Here is a 20,576-nt window from a genome sequence, read left to right on the forward strand (position 1 = left end):
TTATTAGGCCGTGTATTGAAATACTCCCACACTTTTGACGACTTTTGGCGTGATTTTTTTTCCCCCTCGCTCGCACCGTCTGCTTTGCGGTCTGCCATGACGGTAGTGTGACGTAAATATGCGACGCGTCGACGCACAAAAACGGCGTCGACGTATTTACGTAACCGATGATGTCGACTACGTCGACGCGTCGTTTCAGCCTTAAAATTGAGTCACATGGATAAAACGTGATTCTGAAGGAAATACTTTGTGCAGCCCAATCTCACCTTGACTATACCTCCAGCAGCCCCCAGTTAAATTGAGTTTGAGAGTCCTGCCTTGAAAGCTATACCTGTCAACATTTTCATCTAGGAAATTTTTCGGGAAAAATCGGGATTTTCTTTTCCGGCACTGCCTTCTTTAAAAAAAATAAAACAGGACCAGGAAGACACCGGGAGAGATTCCCTGGAAAAACAGGAGGATTGACAGTTATGCTGGTGTAATTCCACAGGGATCCTCCACATGTTCGTCATCACGATCATCTTAAAGTCATCCACGTCTGTAAAACAGGTCTCCCTGATAGCCCTCTTGATCTTGAGAAAGGGGAGAAAAAACATACAGCAAGGTCGGATGAGTAGAGAGGTAACATACATGTGTAATTAATTTAATGTAGAAGTACAATTAAAGGCCTTCTGAAACCCACTACTACCGACCACGCAGTCTGATAGTTTATATATCAATGATGAAATCTTAACATTGCAACACATGCCAATACGGCCGGGTTAGATTACTAAAGTGCAATTTTAAATTTCACGTGAAATATCCTGCTGAAAACGTCTCGGTATGATGACGCCTGCGCGTGACGTCACGGATTGTAGAGGACCTTTTGGGACAGCATTGTGGCCAGCTATTAAGTCGTCTGTTTTCATCCCAAAATTCCACAGTATTCTGGACATCTGTGTTGGTGAATCTTTTGCAATTTGTTCAATGAACAATGAAGACAGCAAAGAAGAAAGCTGTAGGTGGGAAGCGGTGTATTTCGGCCGGCTGCAGCAACACAAACACGTACTCGATGTTTCATTGTTTACATTCCCGAAAGATGACAGTCAAGCTTTACCATTGGCCTGTGGAGAACTGGGACAACAGAGACTCTTACCAGGAAGACTTTGAGTTGGATACGCAGACGCGGTACTGTGAGTATGTACGCAGCTGCAGCTTCCAAACATTTGATCGCTTGCCCGTACGTGCGTGCCGCTATGTGCATGTCACGTACGTAACTTTGGGGACTTTGGGGAAATATATGTGCTGTATGAACTTTGGGGAGGTGAACGGTACTTTGGGCTGTGGGATTGAGTGTGTTGTGCGGGTGTTTGATTTGTATTGGTGGGTTATATGGACGGGAGGGGGGAGGTGTTTGTTATGCGGGATTAATTTGTGGCATATTAAATATAAGCCTGGTTGTGTTGTGGCTAATAGAGTATATACAGTATATGTCTTGTGTTTATTTACTGTTTTAGTCATTCCCAGCTGAATACCAGGTCCCACCCGCCTCTCACAGCATCTTCCCTATCTGAATCGCTTCCACTGCCCTCTAGTCCTTCACTCTCACTTTCCTCATCCACGAATCTTTCATCCTCGCTCAAATTAATGGGGAAATCGTCGCTTTCTCGGTCCGAATCGCTCTCGCTGGTGGCCATGATTGTAAACAATGTGCAGATGTGAGGAGCTCCACAACCTGTGACGTCACGCGCATATCGTCTGCTACTTCCGGTACAGGCAAAGCTTTTTTATCAGCGACCAAAAGTTGCGAACTTTATCGTCGATGTTCTCTATTAAATCCTTTCAGCAAAAATATGGCAATATCGCGAAATGATCAAGTATGACACAGAATGGACCTGCTATCCCCGTTTAAATAAGAAAATCGCATTTCAGTAGGCCTTTAATTATCGAATCATTTCAATATTAAATTAATGAGTAATTAAATCAATAATTGATGTTATTATATTCATTATTTAGGGGCGGCATGGCGTAGTGGGTAGAGCAACCGTGCCAGAAACCTGAGGGTTGCAGGTTCGCTCCCCGCCTCTTACCATCCAAAAAAAAAAAAAAAAAATCCCTACCGTTGTGTCCTTGGGCGGGACACTTCACCCTTGCCCCCGGTGCCACTCACACCGGTGAATTGAATGATGAATGATAGGCGGTGGTCGGAGGGGCCGTTGGCGCAAATTGCAGCCACGCTTCCGTCAGTCTACCCCAGGGCAGCTGTGGCTATGAAAGTAGCTTACCACCACCAGATGTGAATGAATGATGGGTTCTACATGTAAAGCGACTTTGGGTACTTAGAAAAGCGCTATATAAATCCCAGGTATTATTATTTAATCAATTATTTCACAATATAAATAATTATTTATGATTTATTTAATTTGTTGCCGTGCCAGCAACTTCAGGGTTGCAGGTTCGATCCCCTCTTCCACCATCCTAGTCACTGCCGTTGTGTCCTTGGGCAAGACACTTTACCCACCTGCTCCCAGTGCCACCCACACTGGTTTAAAAATGTAACTTAGATATTGGGTTTCACAACGTAAAGCGCTTTGAGTTACTTGAGAAAAGCGCTATATAAATATAATTCACTTCACTTCACTTCACTTCACTTCACTTCGTTCAAGAGCATTTGTGGCAACACTTTTATGAATTTAATTCACCCATCAAACTCAGCCATCAGTGGGTGGATCTTATTACTTGATTGGTTGCCCAGCACTTGCACTTTTATGTGGAACTTTGGTCAAAGAAGCGGAGGAGTACTGGTCTATATCATGGGCTGAAAGTGCAGCAAAAACTCTGACAACTTCCTGCTACATACAGGTCTTGCTTTCACAATCCACATACTACCACCGACTCCCACAAAAGTATGAGTATATCCTCCTTAGACGCCATGTTTTCAAAGACTTCCAAAGTTCCAGGCTTCAGACCAAAGCAATCATTGGACTACATTTCTGTTAGCTCCACCCACTGACTTTGACGGGTAGGTTTGACAGATTAAATAAGATCATAATTGATAATTGATCAATTATTGGCACATTAAATAACACATTTATGTGCTCAATTCCAATTATAATTATCTAATTACAATTTTAAGTAATTATTTAAAGATGCATTTATCTATTTAATTTATTTGACCCTATTTATTACCCGATTAGTGATCAGGATTGATTGCATCTGGGAGTTTCACATTCATAACTAAACTTCCGACCACAACTGTAGCCCCAAAGAAATTAAGCCTTAGAGCTCAAATCAGCCTTTCTTAATGCTGAGCATTGTAAACATTTGCCTCGCCAACACAACACATGCAAAACACAGTGCTCCATATCTGAGTAAAATAGGTTACTGCTGCCAGGTTCTCTTTGTCAAGTGGCTCAGAACGCCCACTTCAGCATCCAGTGTTTTGTGCCATGTGGGAGCAAATGGATCCACTCCTCCATATTTGATGTGACTCAAATCATTTGTGCCGGATAGACACATGAGTACAAATGGAATCTGTGACACAATGTGGTTCTTTTCCTTTTCTGCATAGATTAGATGTCTGCTTACAGTATTTCTATAAATGATCCTGTTCTCCTTAATTCTCCATGCACTGTGGTTTCTTTTTTTAAACACTCGTGGTGTCAAAGGGATGAATGATGTCCAGATCTTGCTGCTTGGCTAGTCTGATTCTTATTTGCTGCTTGCGGAATGTGTTGTGATAAAGACTGTGCTCAAGCTCACACAGAGACAACTTTGCTGCTGCACTGCTTGTTAGGGCTGAAGGCAGTGTCGCCTTCCATTCTTGTCTGTAGGTTGTGGCCATGTTTCATCATCTACCAAGATGATTGAATAGTGAGACAGGAAGGAAAAAAGATGTCCCTCCTGGTAGTGGAATTGTGCTCAAAAAGTCCAATGATAAAAATATACAACATAAGAGTGGTGCGCTGTCACTTTGCAACTGTCAATCAAAGTAATGGAAGAAGGGGCATCACTTTGCAGCCACCTTTGCTTTTTTATTTTGGTATTACAATAAGATATATGTTGTAATAGTACATATCCTCCTGAGAACCAGCGTCCTCTGCAGTGTACTTTTCTTTCTGGTCTGTTTACAATATACAGGCGGAAAAATATAGCCTTGCAATGCAAAACATACATAACAGCTGGCATTTAGGTTAGAAACTTAAATGTTTAGTGGAGTCTAGACGGGTTATTTTGTGTGACTTTTTTTTTACCACTCTGTATTTTACCCCTTCCCAATGTCCGGGCCACACTCACTGCTATGCAGCGGCTTCTAATTTACATTTCTTCCTCTTAAGTGTAAATCGACGGCTTTATTTTTCGGCCTCAATCTACTATTTTTAGGTAATTACAACTTGCACTGAACTCCACACGCGCAGGCCCCACTTTAACATCCTTATATGTTTCTCCGACAGTATACCAACTGCAGCAGGAAGCCCCGAGACCGAGAAGGATTGTATGTCCTCAAGAGGTGAGTAGCGTGTCAAAAGACCCCCGTTGCGGTTCCTTTCGTGCTCTCACACTGCCTTTAAATGTCAAACAGCAAGAAATGTCAGCACCTTTTGTAGAGGCAAACATGGATGAAAGACAGAAGAGTAACCCTTTGTTGTCATTTTATTCTGTGTGATTATCTCTGAAGACCCAATAGATGATGAAGATGCTCGCATCTATAGTATCAGTACTAGCTGAATGCTGTGGGAGAAAGAAAATAAGCCTTTAGATTGGCTCTATCCCTAATTTGTACTTATGTATATATGTTTAAAATGTTGTACTATTTTTCTCTAATGTGTATGTGCCATTTCATGAGGTCCCTGTTGAATTTCTCACGTCGCGTGCCGCGTTACAGCAGAGAGTAACCAGCTAGAAGAGGAAGTTTAGCAAGGATATTGATAAGTCAGGAGACAGAATAATATCTTCACAGTTTGACAACACTGTGAATCATAAATATGAATGGGAAAGCATGCATTAGCCCCTTAGTGTTGGCCTGAGAGAGAAAAGGGTGGAAGATTAAAAAAAAACTATATATGTTTTTATATCATTTTTAAATGTGGCATAAAGGTCAGCTCATTGTCAAAAATCATGCCCAGATTTTATGGATCGTGTTGGTTTAAAAATGTTGGTAAAAGTTTGTCTTTCTGGCCTTCAGGACCAATAACAAAGACCTGTGCTGGTCTATGTAGCTGTAGGAAATTCACTGGCATCCATGTGTAAAATGTAGTTAAAAAGGAATCTATTAAAGGGAAGAATCTTTGGGAACCTCACGATTCAATTCCAATTCTTGCGAGTGATTATTACCCTATTAAAAAAGGAGATTATTTTATTCATCTCATAATGTGAACCATACATTTGTCTCATTTATTTATTTACTAATTAATTTATTTATGTATTTATTTATTCATTGTTGTGTTACAGAGTGAGTAGTAACAAATGCGTTAGTAATTGCTATGGTGAGAAAAGGGGTAGGATTAAATAAGATTAGTTTAGTCTTTATTTGAAGGGACAATTCACAGAAACATTAAGTTCAAAGACAGATATGTTCTGTACCAGATTATAGCTAAATAGCTAATTTCCATCTGCAGTCCCTGGCTACCTAAATTAAAGGGATACAAAAATCATGCAATAAAATTATGACAATAAAAACATACTATAGCATGCTTTTAAATTATAGATCTGCTTCTTCCTACTCCTTTTCGGACACGCTATAATGAAAAACTGTAATTATGTGATATATCGTATTGTAACTGTATGCATGTTCAGAATAAACGGCATAACCATTCTTGGGGTGACGATTAGATTCAGAATTGATTCTGGATTCAACACGATTCTTTTTATATATAATTTTGTTTATAAATTATAATAAAACCTTTTCAAAACAGGTAAAAGGTTACAAAAGGTCCGCTTGGCTGCTGATGTACGACTTATTCACACAGTGTTGGCCTAAAAAAAGTTATCTTTAAACATTTATTGTTAAAATGTCATTGACATAAATCACAGATTGTTAAACAATCTAATAGAAGAAAAAAAAAAGCAACTCCAACCCAATCCCAGCTTTACAATACTTTGGGTAGAAATTTACACAACATTTGAAAGGACATACACATCCAATACATAAATAAAATACTTCAAAAAGGAAAAACTAAAATTAATAAAAGCAGCATTATTAATAATGGTTGTTTATGTTTTTAATCCAAAAATAAATTATTTAAATAAAATGTTTAATCGTTTCTCAAAAAATATGAATTGATTTAGAATTGAGTAAATAAAAATCCAGATTCGGATCTGAATTGATTGCTTTGAGCACCTTGAGTATCTATTAGTCCTGTGTCATCATCTCCTAATGATGTCCCCAAGAGGCAGCATGAAAATGAATGTGACCTAAAATTGACCCCTGGGGAATCCCACACCTCGTTTTGAGGGTTCTTGAGGAACATATATCAATACTTACATAAAAACATCTGTCTTAGAGAGTCCAACCAGATGTCTAAGTCTATTGAATAAGATTTGATGATCTTCTGCATCAAAAGCGGAACTTAGATCCAGCAGAACCAACACTGTGCTTTTTATTGTATAAATTTCACCTTACATTGTTTGAAATCTTTAAAAGTGCTGTGCTAATTATTATTGTTATAGCATAAGTGTGTTAATGGGGTAATTATTCTTGTTATTGCTTTTATTGACCATATAAATACAGAACTTTTTGTCTAAGATTAAATATTTTTGATAGCTACACTGCTCATTAAATTTGGTCTTGTTTTCTTTTTTTTCTTTTTTGGAAGAACAGCTAGAAAGTCTCTTTTTGGATACAATAATTGTGTATCTAATCCGGGGTTGTTTTCTAGAGACCTTCCTTACTGTCACTGTCCTCCGCGCTCGCCATGCCACTTCCAACTGTTTCATGAACAAAGCCCAGCTTGATGCCGAATTCTTCAATAAACATCTATTTGTCATATGTCCAATTATTTTTTATTGATGATACCCAAAAGCATGTTACAACTTGAAGGGGAGGGGGGCGTGTCTCTATGCTGGTTATAACATTGTTTTATCTTCTGGCCAATCACAACAAAGGATGCACGATTGAGGGATAGGGTGCAGAATGTAGAAGAATGCAGATTTACCAAATATACAACTTGAGTTATGGAGTATTTTATTAAAATGAAAAACTAAAGTGCCACACTGGGATCCAATATCAATTTAAAATAACTTGAAGTGAGCAGGATATGACTCCTTTATTAAACTTCTCTATCAGAAAACTCTAGAAAACATGGTCTTTCTGTTTCACAGATGGAGACCAGGCCCAAATACTATGGCAGAGAGTGAGTATAACCCTCATTATTGTACTAAAAATAACAAACATCATTGTCTGGTGGAAAATATGAGTTTTTTGCTTTTTTTTCAAATTCCCCAACGTTATAATTTCTTCCAGATTTCATGGCGTGATCTCTCGAGAATATGCAGATGAGCTTCTGAGGTCAGCTGAGGGTTCTTACCTGATCAGGGAGAGCCAAAGGCAGCCTGGGACGCATACATTGGCCTTAAGGTAACCGCAATGTCAAAAAAAAAAAAAGTTGGAAACAGTCCTATTGATCATCAAGGACACTTGGTCGAGTTTTCCCTCAAGTAAACCCAACAACCTTCCTTTTAGACCTGATTCCCACGTCACTTTTTACATCATTTCATGGATTCCTTGAGGAACAGATTTTAATTATTATGAATTGCTCTGAAAGCGGTGGTGGTGAGGCCCCTTCTGAAGAAGAGCAGTTTTAATTACTACCGACCTGTATCCAACATACAGTTCTTAAGTAAAATTTTAGAAAAACTGATTTTTTTAACCAAGTCAACCATTTTTAAATAGAAATAACATTTTAGAAAGACATCAGTCTGGTTATAGGATGGACCACAGTACAGAGACAGCACTTTTAAAGATTTTAAATGACATCAGTGAGAATATAGATAATAAAAAGCTGACAGTGTCTGTTCTGCTGGATCTAAGCGCTGCTTTAGATACAGTGGAGCTGTGGTTCTCAACCTTTTTTCAGTGATGTACCCCCTGTGAACATTTTTTTAATTCAAGTACCCCCTAATCATAGCAATGCATTTTTGGTTGGAAAAAAAGAGACAAAGAAGTCAAATACAGCACTATGTCATCAGTTTCTGATTTATTAAATTGTATAACAGTGCAAAATATTGCTCATTTGTAGTGGTCTTTCTTGAACTATTTGGAAAAAAAGATATAAAAATAACTAAAAACTTGTTGAAAAATAAACAAGTAATTCAATTAAAAATAAAGATTTCTACACATAGAAGTAATCATCAACTTAAAGTGCCCTCTTTGGGGATTGTAATAGAGATCCATCTGGTTTCATGAACTTAATTCTAAACATTTCTTCACAAAAAAAGAAATCTTTAAGATCAATATTTATGGAACATGTTCACAAAAAAATCTAGCTGTCAACACTGAATATTGCATTGTTGCATTGTTGCATTGTAATGAATGGAATAGCCTACTTGATTTGATGTTCAGTTTATGAACTTACATTCATATTTTGTTGAAGTATTATTCAATACATATATTTATAAAGGATTTTTGAATTGCCTGGAAGAGTTAGGGCTGAAAGGGATTCTGGGTATTTGTTCTGTTGTGTTTATGTTGTGTTACGGTGCGGATGTTCTCCCGAAATGTGTTTGTCATTCTTGTTTGGTGTGGGTTCCCCTAACCTTTTGGACCTCAGGGCCCAACTTTTACACTACCGAGGTTCCCAGGGCCCTCTCAAATATTAACACTGAATAACAATCTTACTCTTGATTTTAATTGTATTCAATAATTACATCTAACCTACTTAAAGTTTAACTAGATAAACCTTGTCAAAATATATGAAAGCATGTGCTAATCGCATAGCTTATTATCAAGCCTTAAGTCAGGCTGATTATAAAAATAACAAAGGCTCAGGACTCCAGAGGCCGTTGATATTTTATTTTTTAGTCAGGTTTTTTATTATTCTTTGTGTTGTTTTCTATCTTAATTATTAATATTACTTCTATTATTCTGTCTATGTTACATTTTTATTAACTTATTAATGTAATATTTATGTTATCTATATTTTATTTTTACATATTTGATCATATGTTTCATACTACTTTTTAGATGGCGTTAATTTTAGTTATTCTCCAGTGTGGACACCTCAAAGGTTGTGTTTTTCCTCAAATCCTCAGTGCCGTGCCATGTTTTGTTTTTGTTTTGTTATTGTCAACAGTGCTGTGTGTGCGTGCGTCCGTACGTACAGCACTTTGTGTTTGCCACTTGCCTGTGTATGAAAAGTGCGATATAAAAAAAGTTTGATTTGATTTGATCTCAGCCTCCTTGTCTCTACTGTTCAATAACCTCCCCGTCTGTGTCTTGGCCCAGGTTTGGGCCTCAGATGCTCAACTATAGGTTGTTCTACGATGGCAAGCATTTTGTCGCTGAGAAGAGGTTCGAGTCGGTGCATGATCTTGTCACAGACGCCCTTATCACTCTCTACATCGAGACCAAGGCGGCAGAGTACATCACCAGAATGACTGCCAACCCCATCTACGAGCACCTGGGATACACCTCGCTGCTGAAGGACAAGACCGTGCACAGGCTGAGCCGCGGGCGCACCGAACCTCGCAGGGTCACCTTTGTGAGGGATGGACAGGTGAGGTGTTGTATGACATCTTTTTTTCTGCGTTTTCTGCATTTTAAAGAATCATATTAACTTCTAGCATAGTCCAGAGCAGTGGTCCTAAATTACATATTTGTCTAAGGGCCAGATTTTTTTTCTCAGCAGACACTGCCATGGTCGGTTTCATTAAAAATGAAAAATATTAACCTAATACAATCGTAATCATACATACTTGTATTATTTCGTAGTATGGAATGTTCGAAAATGCTTCAGTGAAATTAGTCAGACAACAATGGTAGGTATAAATAACACTAATCTATTTATTATTAACTGTCTGGAATGGACATATGCTGTCTTTAAATTAGAATGGTAATTGTTTTTTTTTGGCAACACCTAGTGGCCATAATAATTCATTATGTTAAGCTCATAACGCAGTATATTGAATGATGCGGACACGTTTGTTACTGGATACTTTCCAATACGCTTCTGCCTTGGACAGCCAAGTAATATGCAACTATAATTATTTGATCCTCGTTTATAATGACAAATGTCATGTATTGGACTGCAATATTGGATACTTTACGTTGTTGTTGTGCATGTTTGCGGTTGGCGTGATCCCAGGATGTAGAGAAGGCAGGCAACGCACCAGTAGAAGGTATTTTTATTGGGTACAAAAAATGAGGAAGCACCAGCGTGGCTATGGCAGTAGATCACAGGTAAGCAAAAATGTGACAAAAGCAAGACAAGACAAGATTAGGTGAGGCATAAACACAAATAGCCAAAACACAAACACTAGACGATAAACCAGCGTCCCAAGGAAGGTGACACTACAAACTTTCCTGATTGGCTGTTAGGTACAGGTGAGCCTCTTAATTATGAACCAGAAAGAGGTGAGGAGAAAAGTGCTCAGAGAGCAGTAGCAAAGTCATAATATTTATAACATTTATAAAATGTGGTATAGTGAGCCTATATTGTGCTACATCCTCTGCAGTGCATGTTTGTTTTTGGTCCTGTCTTTTTGTCAGAGTTACACATAGCCCTGCCAAACACAAATGCAGCATACTGTGTAAACCTTCTGTTCACACCAGATTTTACTTTCTCAATATAGGAACTAAATAACCTATCATTTTGCTTTTGACATAATTGAAGTTAGCTCAGCAGGCTTAAAAACATGTTCCTTATTTTTTCAAGATGCTGGTGCCTCCCCTAAGTCTTCTGTTGCCTAATACCTTGAAAACCGCTTATCTAGAACATTGTTGATCAACCTAATATGTCTCAATGATTTTGAGTGATTTCAGTCCAAACTCTCCCCTGTGCTGGGTCAAAGGTTATATGTATTGTTCCTCACTGATGTGTTGTAGTAAGTACACGATATGGCTGACAGCTTTCTGACTGATTATATTTACAAAGGAATGAATTGATCCATATTCGTGTTATCGATGGAATGTGACCTTCGAAAGATTGTATTCATTTAAAAGGGAACTGCACTTTTTTGGGGAATTTTGTTTATCATTTACAATCCTTTATCAGAATCAGAATCAGAATCAAAAATACTTTATTAATCCCTGAGGGGAAATTAAAATTTTCAGCACAATCCCATTCAAGATCAGACAAACATTACAGGGAGACAGAACAGGATCGCTGACGGGTCTGCCAACATCCGGCGCCCCTTACAAAAAAGGTGATATACAGGTAAACAAGGGGGGGCGGCGGGGGGTTGTTGAGAAAAAATAAAAGGAAAAAAATAAAACATTTATGCATTCTAACTCTCAATTAAACACCAGCAAAAGTCAGCTGCCAATGGAGGTAATGGGATTTGATCTATTCTGCCTAAAAGGCTCTCTAAAACATCCAAAAACCTTCATTAACGTTTCATATACATGCTGTAAGCGTATATGTACTGTAATAACAAGCACATTCATAATAACTTATAATACTACATATTTTTCTCATTTTAATTAAACGCTGACGTATTAATTTTACAGACGCATCACAACGTTCACAATTTCCTTCACCAACAACTACTTCTACTAATCATGGCAGACTTCATGAGATACAACAACGACTATTTTGGGACAAATGATGATCCGTAACCTTATATTTTTGAGCCTGAATATACAGAGGATGAGCTACAAGTTTTAAAAGCTGCGTGCTAAGCAGATCCAGTTTAGTGTTAAACAAGAAATCCAAACTATGAACATAATAAGACAATGACTCACTGTAGAATGTATGCTCTCACTGGAATGCTGACTGATGGGATGTTTATATCTTCCTGTTTCGATTAAGAATTGTTCATAATCCTAATGCAGGTAAAAAAAAAAAAAAGTGCCGCAAACAAGCGTTTTCTGTCTTTCTCGCCATCTCCATGTCTAAGTTGAATGTCAAAGTTGACCAACTTCTCGGTTCATGGCCACATCCTTCTATTATACAAGTGAGAGGCATGATTTATAATCTATAATACACTTTTGTTCTGAGGCGATGAAGCAGCTCAATATGTCAATAGCTGCATATAGTTAGCTCTCTGTGGTCACGGCGCCGCTACAAGTAGTTCCTTGGCGTTAGTGTTTTTAATAACAATATCGCTTACTAGGTTAATATTCAGGTTACGACGTGTAAATAAAGTATTGTTGTCGGTTTTTAGATGTTTTTTGAGGGCTTTATGGGCTCAATAGATGACTCCCATTTGCTTCATTGTAAGCTTCCTTGTACTTGCTGTATATTACAGAATAGAATGCATTAAAAAAAGAAAGCCATGTGTGTTCGTGTCTTACACAGGGATTGTGAATGATAATTCCCAAAAAAAAGTGCAGCTATACAGAGTATGTCTCCTACGGTAAAGCTCTGATGTAGTTGGGTTCTTTGTAAGACCAGAACGATACTCTGATCTTAATCTGCCTTTACCCTGCTGAACATTTTGCAGCACTTTTTAAACATTTTTTAATTTTTTTTACAGAGGACGCTTTGTCCTGTGAGTTAAGTGCACTTTATTAGCCAGCGTTCTTTATTGCCTCCCGTGCAAAGTAATGATGACCAAGGGGGACTTTTCTCTGCTCTGCATGCATATCAGACTCACTGAGACAAATTGTATTCACTGGTGCTCCGAAGCTGTTAGCTCATAATTGTGTGGTAATGACTTTGCTCAGAGGACAATTGCTGTCCTCTCATGGAAGGAACAATCCCTCCACTAGGGGGCAATCCTCCTTTGTGTGTGCTGAGTGGCCTGTTGGTGTTTCTTAGACATATATTTATGGTTTTTGGCATGGTTGAAGTTTATTTCAAACATTTAAGAGAAACGTCAAATAAAATGTGTTTGTCTCTCAAAGTTATTTTTCACATCATTGACAAGACACATGGCAGCGCTGTCGGCACGAGCATCAGCTGTGGTGTCAAGATCAGTCATCCCTCTGTAACCTGACACTGCAGACAGTAATACAGCAAATGGCCATCGATCAGTGTGATTTATAATGATTTATAATACAACAACATGTGCTGGGTGAATTTTTAAGTATTTTGTCAATTTTTTTCATATTCCACACAATGATGTGAGCTGTCAGGGGATGTTTGTAGAAAAAGTGTGTTTTTTTTGGCCTGATTGAATTAGTCCAAGAAGCACAGCTCACCTTTGAGGCTCAAATGTGGAGAAGTCGCCTTTTGACCTCCGTGTTTACCATTCCCACAGCCGCACCCTGAGGCTTTAGTTGCACAGTGGCTTCACTGTATAGTCAATATGGGCACGTATTTACCCTTTTAGTGTAACCCAAAATGTTTCCCAGAGGCCAAGAGGGGGGCCTGATCTATCCCTCAGTTAGATTACTTTTGCATTCTGAATGCGGCCAGACCTCTAGCACATTCCTCCTGATACTCACCACTCGGGATACCAGTGATGTGCCGGTCAGGCTGGTCTGGTTATTTGCCATGGAATGATTTTCAAAATAATAGGGGTGTTGTTTGTTCAGATAATGTTCCACTTTGTCGGTTAATAGCTGTAATTTTATCACACAAAAACATCTTATGACTCAGCTGTTTTTCTGAGCACAGTTTGTGGGAGTACCGGTATATAAAAATAAAGAACATTTTGCAAAGAGTGAGACATCCTCTGCCTGTGAGGTCCATCACAGTGTATCTATTTATTGGCAATGTTTTTTCTTTGTATGGAATTGTTTAAGCTGTGCAAGGGGTCACATCCTTGTCAGTGGCCCCTTGTGTTATTTTGCCATGACTCACAGGAGTCCACTCAGCTGTGCCTTTTACAAAGACTCACCGGAATAAAAGAGTCAAGACACTCTGGAAGAAAGCCGATCTTGTTGTGTGGACACCTTTTGTGTCCTTTTTCTTTGGCCAGACAAGAGGCCATCTGCCCGCAGACAAAGCTCAGCCCTCGTCTGCCTCCCTCCTCCCCTCTTGTGGATAAAATATCTACAGAGTGGTGTATTTCACGTCTGTCCCTTCTGAATTGTATCCTCTGGTATGTGTAGGTCTCCTCACAGAATGCCAGCCACAATGACAAATATCTTACACCTGTCATGTCTCTCTTTGCAGCGATACTTTAACGTTGCCTGAGGGCATCGTGACAAAGAGAAAATAGTTTTATAGGGTCTTCATGTTTTGAAACACAATTTAACGATCACGGATTATTTTAATGAGTGTAGTGTCATGATCCGACATGACTCAAGTTATTTTCCTATGTTTCAACCATTATTTTCTGTGTTGAAACTCTTAATTTGTTATTTATAAGGTTCCTGTTTGTCAACAAATGTTTCACCTTTCTCATCTGTGACTGGTTGCCAATTAGGAGGCTTTCAATACCAGCCCTGTCCTCTAGACATTGCTGGACTCTGGTGCATCTATTTAGCTTTTTTGTTTCCATGCTGTATACTGTATCTTACCCTATGCTTCTTGTGCAATTCCCTGCTGCACTAGTTTTTAAAAAAAAAATTAATAAATACATTTGACCTGCAATTCGTCTGCCATCTCTGCATCCTAGGGTCCAGACCAACACTACGATTACGCAGAACGTAACATGTGATAGTAACAATGCAATTAGAGATGCAACTAAGGGTTATTTTAATCGACGACCAATCAGCGATGATTTTTTTGATTAGTTGACTAGTCAAACAATTAGTTTGGATCCACGGCATGATTTTAACTTATTTTCAGAAGGTAATATAATAAATTGTAGCAAAAAAAATAGATAACTAAGGAATGAATGTGTTCACAAAGAAAATAATCACAGTAAAGATATATAGACTTAAAGTGCAAAATACAGTCACCCCTCGCCACATCGCACTTCAAATATCACGGCTTCACCACATTGCGGATATTTATTTATTTTTTAAAGCATATTATATAATTTTTTGGTCCTAAATTAAAAAGAAAAATTGTAAATTAACAAAAAAATATCACTACTACAACAGTATTGGCCACTAAAGGACACCAAACCAATCAGAGCGTGCTGTTCAGTATCGTGGACACTGATTGGCTCAGCCTCAGACAGCATTACTATATTGGATTAAAAAGATGTAAAGGTGACTAAAGGGTTTTATTGAATGTCTACAGGGCTCTCATAATGTTGAAAAACATATTTAGAAGGTCATACATTTGTTTGTATGCTTTAGCTATAAAAAAAAAAAAGTATAATTAATGGCAGCCCCCCGCAACCCTAAAAGGGACATTTGGTAGAAAACTGATCAATGGATTGATTTCTACTTTGCAGAAATTCATGTATTGCGGTCATGTCCGGAAACAAATACATCAATAAACGATGGATGAATGTATCCTAAGCTATAATTAATTCCATGCAAAGAAACCCCTGAAAGCTATTTTCACCTTGTAATGTTAGGGTTATTTAGCTGCCAACAGTCACCCCAAGTATCAAAGTAAAAACAACCTCCTGCTTTACCTTGTCTTTGGTATTATTACCACAAGGAATATTAACATGCATGTCCATTTTTCTTTGCTTGTTGCTTCATAAGACAAAATAAAATGAGTAAATCTCAATGCTAGATACACGACTGACATTTTACAGCCTACTTAAGTCATCAAATATCACTTTTATGGCACCATTTAGTATTGGTTGTGAAAACAATAAAATGTGTTAGCGCTACAGAAAGCATTTTATCCAAGCTTTATAGTTATTTCGATTATGTCAAATATTTTTTGCAGTCTTAAATGTAATATCTACAGTGGCCGACAAGGGTAAACGCGCATAAACGTCCAGAACATAAGAAAACTCATGCAAAACGGGCAAAACACAACTCATTAAATAGGTAGCTGTATAACATTGTTAGTTTGATAGATAGACATTGTGAAGGTAAATGTTTTACCTTCACAATTTAACTTTCTTCTGAACTGTTTCTCGTGCTTTGCATATTTCTCTCGGACCTGGCACCACTGGTAGGGCTTACTTCCTAATAACATGCTAACTATTGAGGGACAAAATTAAATTCAAAATTCAAAAGGGCCATTAATTAAATTATTAAAAATCATAAAAATTGTAAATCAATAATTAATTAAATTGTAAATTAATGAAATCATGAAATATTGAAACAATTATTAATTGAATGATTAGATTAAATTTTACATTAAAAATGACACATTTAATAACACATTTATGTATGTGATTTAAATTGTAATGAATTAATGACGCATTTAAGTAATTACTTAAACATTTATTTATTTTGTCTTATTTGGCACCCCCAGTTTCATCGTATTTCCGGAGTGTTTTCCCCAGTGTGTAATGTATTCATGTGATTTGGGGGTTTCGTGTGTTTCTGACGTTGTAGCACATTTTCCCCTGTCAGCCACCGTAAATATCATACTAATGACGCCAAAATACCTGCCTGTCCTGTTTATTGATTGCATATGTGCAACACAGGCAAATACATAATGAGTGTAGCAACAGCTCCCCACTGATAATACACCTTATGGCTGCAGTCCTTCAAATGAGCTTTCTTTGCTCTTTTACATGGATTTGACTGCCTCGGGATTACTTCCTGTGTCAGGATTATGGCAATAATCTCTCCCAATCCCAGTTGCTGGTCTGGCTCTGCTGGTCCTCTGCAGATTACTGCTTGTGACAAGTGGGAGTTTCTGGATGGCCCTATCTCTGTGGCATGGCGGGGGGGATTCCATCCTTACAAAGATGGAGGTCAAGATTTGATTGAATTCTGAGTGCTCTTCATCTGAATAACCCTCTGTAGTATTTGAGGCAGCGGTGACACATTTAGGAGGCCCGTGCTGCCTGCGAGCTGCTGGCATGTGAATATCTGCAGCTAAGTGGAGTGGAGTGTGTCCGGAAGGCAGTGGGCTAATGTGAGAGTGCTGTGTGATATAAAGAGGGCGTCTGCACTATTGATCCTGCTTTACAGAGCTGTTGAGCTGTGTGAAACAGTCCTGACAGCAACCCCCCCACCCCTACTCAGCCCCTCCCTATCATAGAGCCGTCTCTCTCTCTCTCTCTCTCTCGCTCCTTTCTGGGCGTGTGAAAGAGGGCCATTGTGCGAGGCACACTCCAGCCTTCAGGCCACCCACCGCCCATCTTCTCCGCACTGCACTGACCAGAAGTGGAGCCTTCCCCTCGATAGCGGCCGTCAGTTGCCCTGCTGGCTGAGAAGAGGGGAGCGGACCGTGCTTCTCCCTTCCGCATCTTCCCCCAGAGGAGATGGAGGACCTGTGGGAACTAGATCAGGCCGGCGCGGAGGCCGAAAATAACCGAGGCGGGTTCGAAGGGGACGTGATGAACCACAAAGCCAAACGACAAGAGCGGAAGCGACAGGAACTGCTGGCTTTTGCCCTGGGAGTCAAGCTGGGGAGCAAGGGGACACTTTTGTGGAAGCCCATCAAACTGTTGGCCTCCTGTCCACAGATCTCCTCATCTCTGGTGAGGCAGAGCACCTTGAAAGACACACCAGAGAAGCAGTGCTCCTATGAGAAGATCCACAACTTTAAGGTAAGATGAAAGTCTTCAGTAAAACATATTTTTCTTGATTAGTCTTGATCAAATAATATTGTTGTTCTGATGGAAACACACACAGCTGACTTCCTGCAGCACAAAATGTGTGACTAATGCACAGAGACGAGCACAGCGCATTGATTATCATTGATTTTCAACTCTTACCCTTAGTCTCCTGACTTTGTGAGACACATGTAAATTATTGTAAGCACTCATGACTGACAATCTTTTAGTGCTGCCTTCCACTAAGGATCTTCATAGTCAAACCTGTTTGTTAGATTTTGCCCATAGTTGACGATAAGTCAAATCTATGCTGTTAAAATAAACAGAATTGTGATGATAGTAGTGCATCCTGACAAGTCACTTGGTGTCAGTATAACGTATAGCGGCAAAACAGAGATCTAATTTGCAACTTTTCCCACTCAATCAATCAATCAAAGTTTATTTATATAGCTCTTAATCACAAGTGTCTCAAAGGGCTGCACAAGCCACAACGATATCCTCGGCTCAGATCCCACCACCAAAATAGGCTTAACTACTCAGATAATCAAATGCACACGGAAATTTGGATTGTTTAGTGAGGTCCTCTGTTCAAGACATCCAACTTGACTAAATAGAGAAAGGAACATTTGTAACAAAGTTTCTGTATGTGAACCTGCGGAAGGATCATTACATTTGCCAGCAAAGAGCTACACCTCCAGCGGGGAGGCAGCACGTCCGTTCCCACACTGTGTCTAATTTCCAGTCAGATTTAGACGGCTATAGGCGTGCGGTGGCACAGAGAGATTCCTGTCTGACTGTGGCGCATCCTGGTACCCTATGTAGAAACATCTTACCAACACTATTAGTCAAATATTTTTCCGTGCAAGCAATTAGGTTTTTATATAATACGAGATGTGGGAGGCCAAAACTCACAGCCAGCTGTTTTAGTCACGTGACGTCACAACACCAGGAAGCAGTGACCAGAATGGGTGATCGCTGTCTAGTGAATTGTAATTGTATGATCTCGTATTCTCTAAAAAGTATTTGTCTACACACAAATGATGAAGGCAATCATTTCATCCTCCCAACACACCTGCTGTACATGGTGGGCTTCAGCAGGCACTTAACTCCGGGAGGGTTAAATGTCTGACGATTCAAAATCAAATATTTGACTATTTGAAGACAGCTCTAAAATCTATTGTATTAGGTTTCATTTCTAACCTGCTCCAGCTATTTTTCTGTGAAAAGAAAACAAAAATCCTTCACCGCCTGCCTTATGCTACCTTCCTTCCTCTCACCTGTTGAAGGTGTGTGCGTTTGACTGCACAGGTGCATCGTCCTACCAGTGTCGGGGTGCCTGTCTGTTATTTAGACGTGCAGCCCTGCCTGCAAGTATCTGATTGCCTGGCAGCAGATGCCAGACACATAACGCTAAATCCTTTAATCTGCCTCATGTGTGTACACACGCTCTCAATTGACCACCACGCTCCCCTCTCCTGTAGCGTCCCATCACAAAGTAAGCTCTGTGCCGCCCATCTAAAGGGTGCTTCTCCTGCTTTTGGACATGGAGGTGCAATGTGTGTGTCTAATCATGGGGTGTCCACCTGCAGGTACACACCTTTCGAGGGCCACACTGGTGTGAGTACTGCGCCAACTTCATGTGGGGCCTAATTGCCCAAGGTGTCCGCTGCTCAGGTAAGTGCACTGCAAACGACAAAGAATGTATTGTCAGTAATAGGACAGCTTTCACAAGTAATGTACAGTGTGTGGACAACACATTGCATAATGGTTCTAAATACACATCGGTGGGTTGATAACACTGAATAACTTTATGGTTATCCCGCCAACCAAGAAAACATGTTTTTCCATTGTATTGCATCCTTTTCTAATTACTAGCTTAAATATGTAAAAATTTAAATAGTTAATCTAATTTAGTTTTACTACTTTTGATAATGTAATACGCTATATATTTTTGGCGCATGTTAGCGTCGGAATGTTTTAATTGAAAAAAAAATAATTAAATTGAACTGTACATTTTTATCTATTTGTCATTTATTTACCATGTCACCCTGAGAGCCAGCGTCCTCTGGGTGGTATGCAGTGGGCATTTGCAAAAATGCATACCCCTTACCAAGGCTATTTTACTCTGACAAAAGAAATAGCTCTACTGTACTGAGTATGCTGAATCTGAGGAGGCTATTGACTGCATATCAAGATTCGGAACATGACCAACGGGATATTTTGTGGTTTTCTTACAAGTATGTTTTTTTTAAAGTTGTTTATGCCTTGATTATTTTTTCAGCTTTCTGGATATTATTAATTGATTTTGTGTCATAAAAGCAAACATTTTCGAGCAACATCAAGTGTTGATTTTACATTATATAAGACGAGAATACAGCGGTACCTCAGTTTTCATTAATAAGCTGTTTCCGAAGGTTGGACAAAAACTTAATCTTACGAAAACCGAAACCAGTTTTGCTATAAGTAATAATGCAAATCCAATTAATCCATTCTAGACGGACAACATTTATTTAAAATAAATATTCAAAAAATACGAACACAAAACACATTTCATAGAGAATAATTATATCGTCCATGACAGAAGTCTTGTCACATAAGGACATACTGACTTAAAGTGGAACAATGATGATTTTATTCTACATTTAAAACATTTCCTTGTGGTCTAGATAATATGAATTGGATATGGTTGGGTTTAAATTTTGCTTAAATTTGGCTCATCGGTCACATTTATAACCACTTTTTTTGAGTCTGTCTGCAAGATGATCGATTCTGGAGGCGTTCCCCAGATTGCAAATGAAACCACGCCGCACCCTGTTCAAAAGTATCATAATTTTTCTTTTGAAAATGTACACTGTTTCAATATTTATCTTGAAGTCGTCTACACAAAAAAAAAAATTTCTGACAAACACTATATAGATTCACTCTGTCACAAAATTAGGCACACCTGTACAGTCACTCTGCGA

At 38.9% G+C, this 20,576-nt stretch overlaps 1 protein-coding gene across 2 annotated transcripts in view; it reads left to right on the forward strand.

The window, feature by feature from the left end:
• Positions 1–20,576, forward strand: part of LOC133660030 (beta-chimaerin-like) — a 71,458-nt gene that overhangs the window by 35,007 nt on the left and 15,875 nt on the right. For both annotated transcript variants that reach the window (XM_062063060.1, XM_062063059.1), the window contains 6 exons: positions 4,434–4,489; positions 7,300–7,331; positions 7,442–7,555; positions 9,422–9,692; positions 17,524–17,607; positions 19,203–19,287. In XM_062063060.1, coding sequence (XP_061919044.1) covers positions 4,434–4,489; positions 7,300–7,331; positions 7,442–7,555; positions 9,422–9,692; positions 17,524–17,607; positions 19,203–19,287 — 642 coding nt within the window. The remainder of the gene's footprint in view (positions 1–4,433; positions 4,490–7,299; positions 7,332–7,441; positions 7,556–9,421; positions 9,693–17,523; positions 17,608–19,202; positions 19,288–20,576) is intronic.

Source organism: Entelurus aequoreus, linkage group LG11 (genome assembly GCF_033978785.1).
Source record: "Entelurus aequoreus isolate RoL-2023_Sb linkage group LG11, RoL_Eaeq_v1.1, whole genome shotgun sequence".
NCBI classification, from domain to species: Eukaryota; Metazoa; Chordata; class Actinopteri; order Syngnathiformes; family Syngnathidae; genus Entelurus; species Entelurus aequoreus.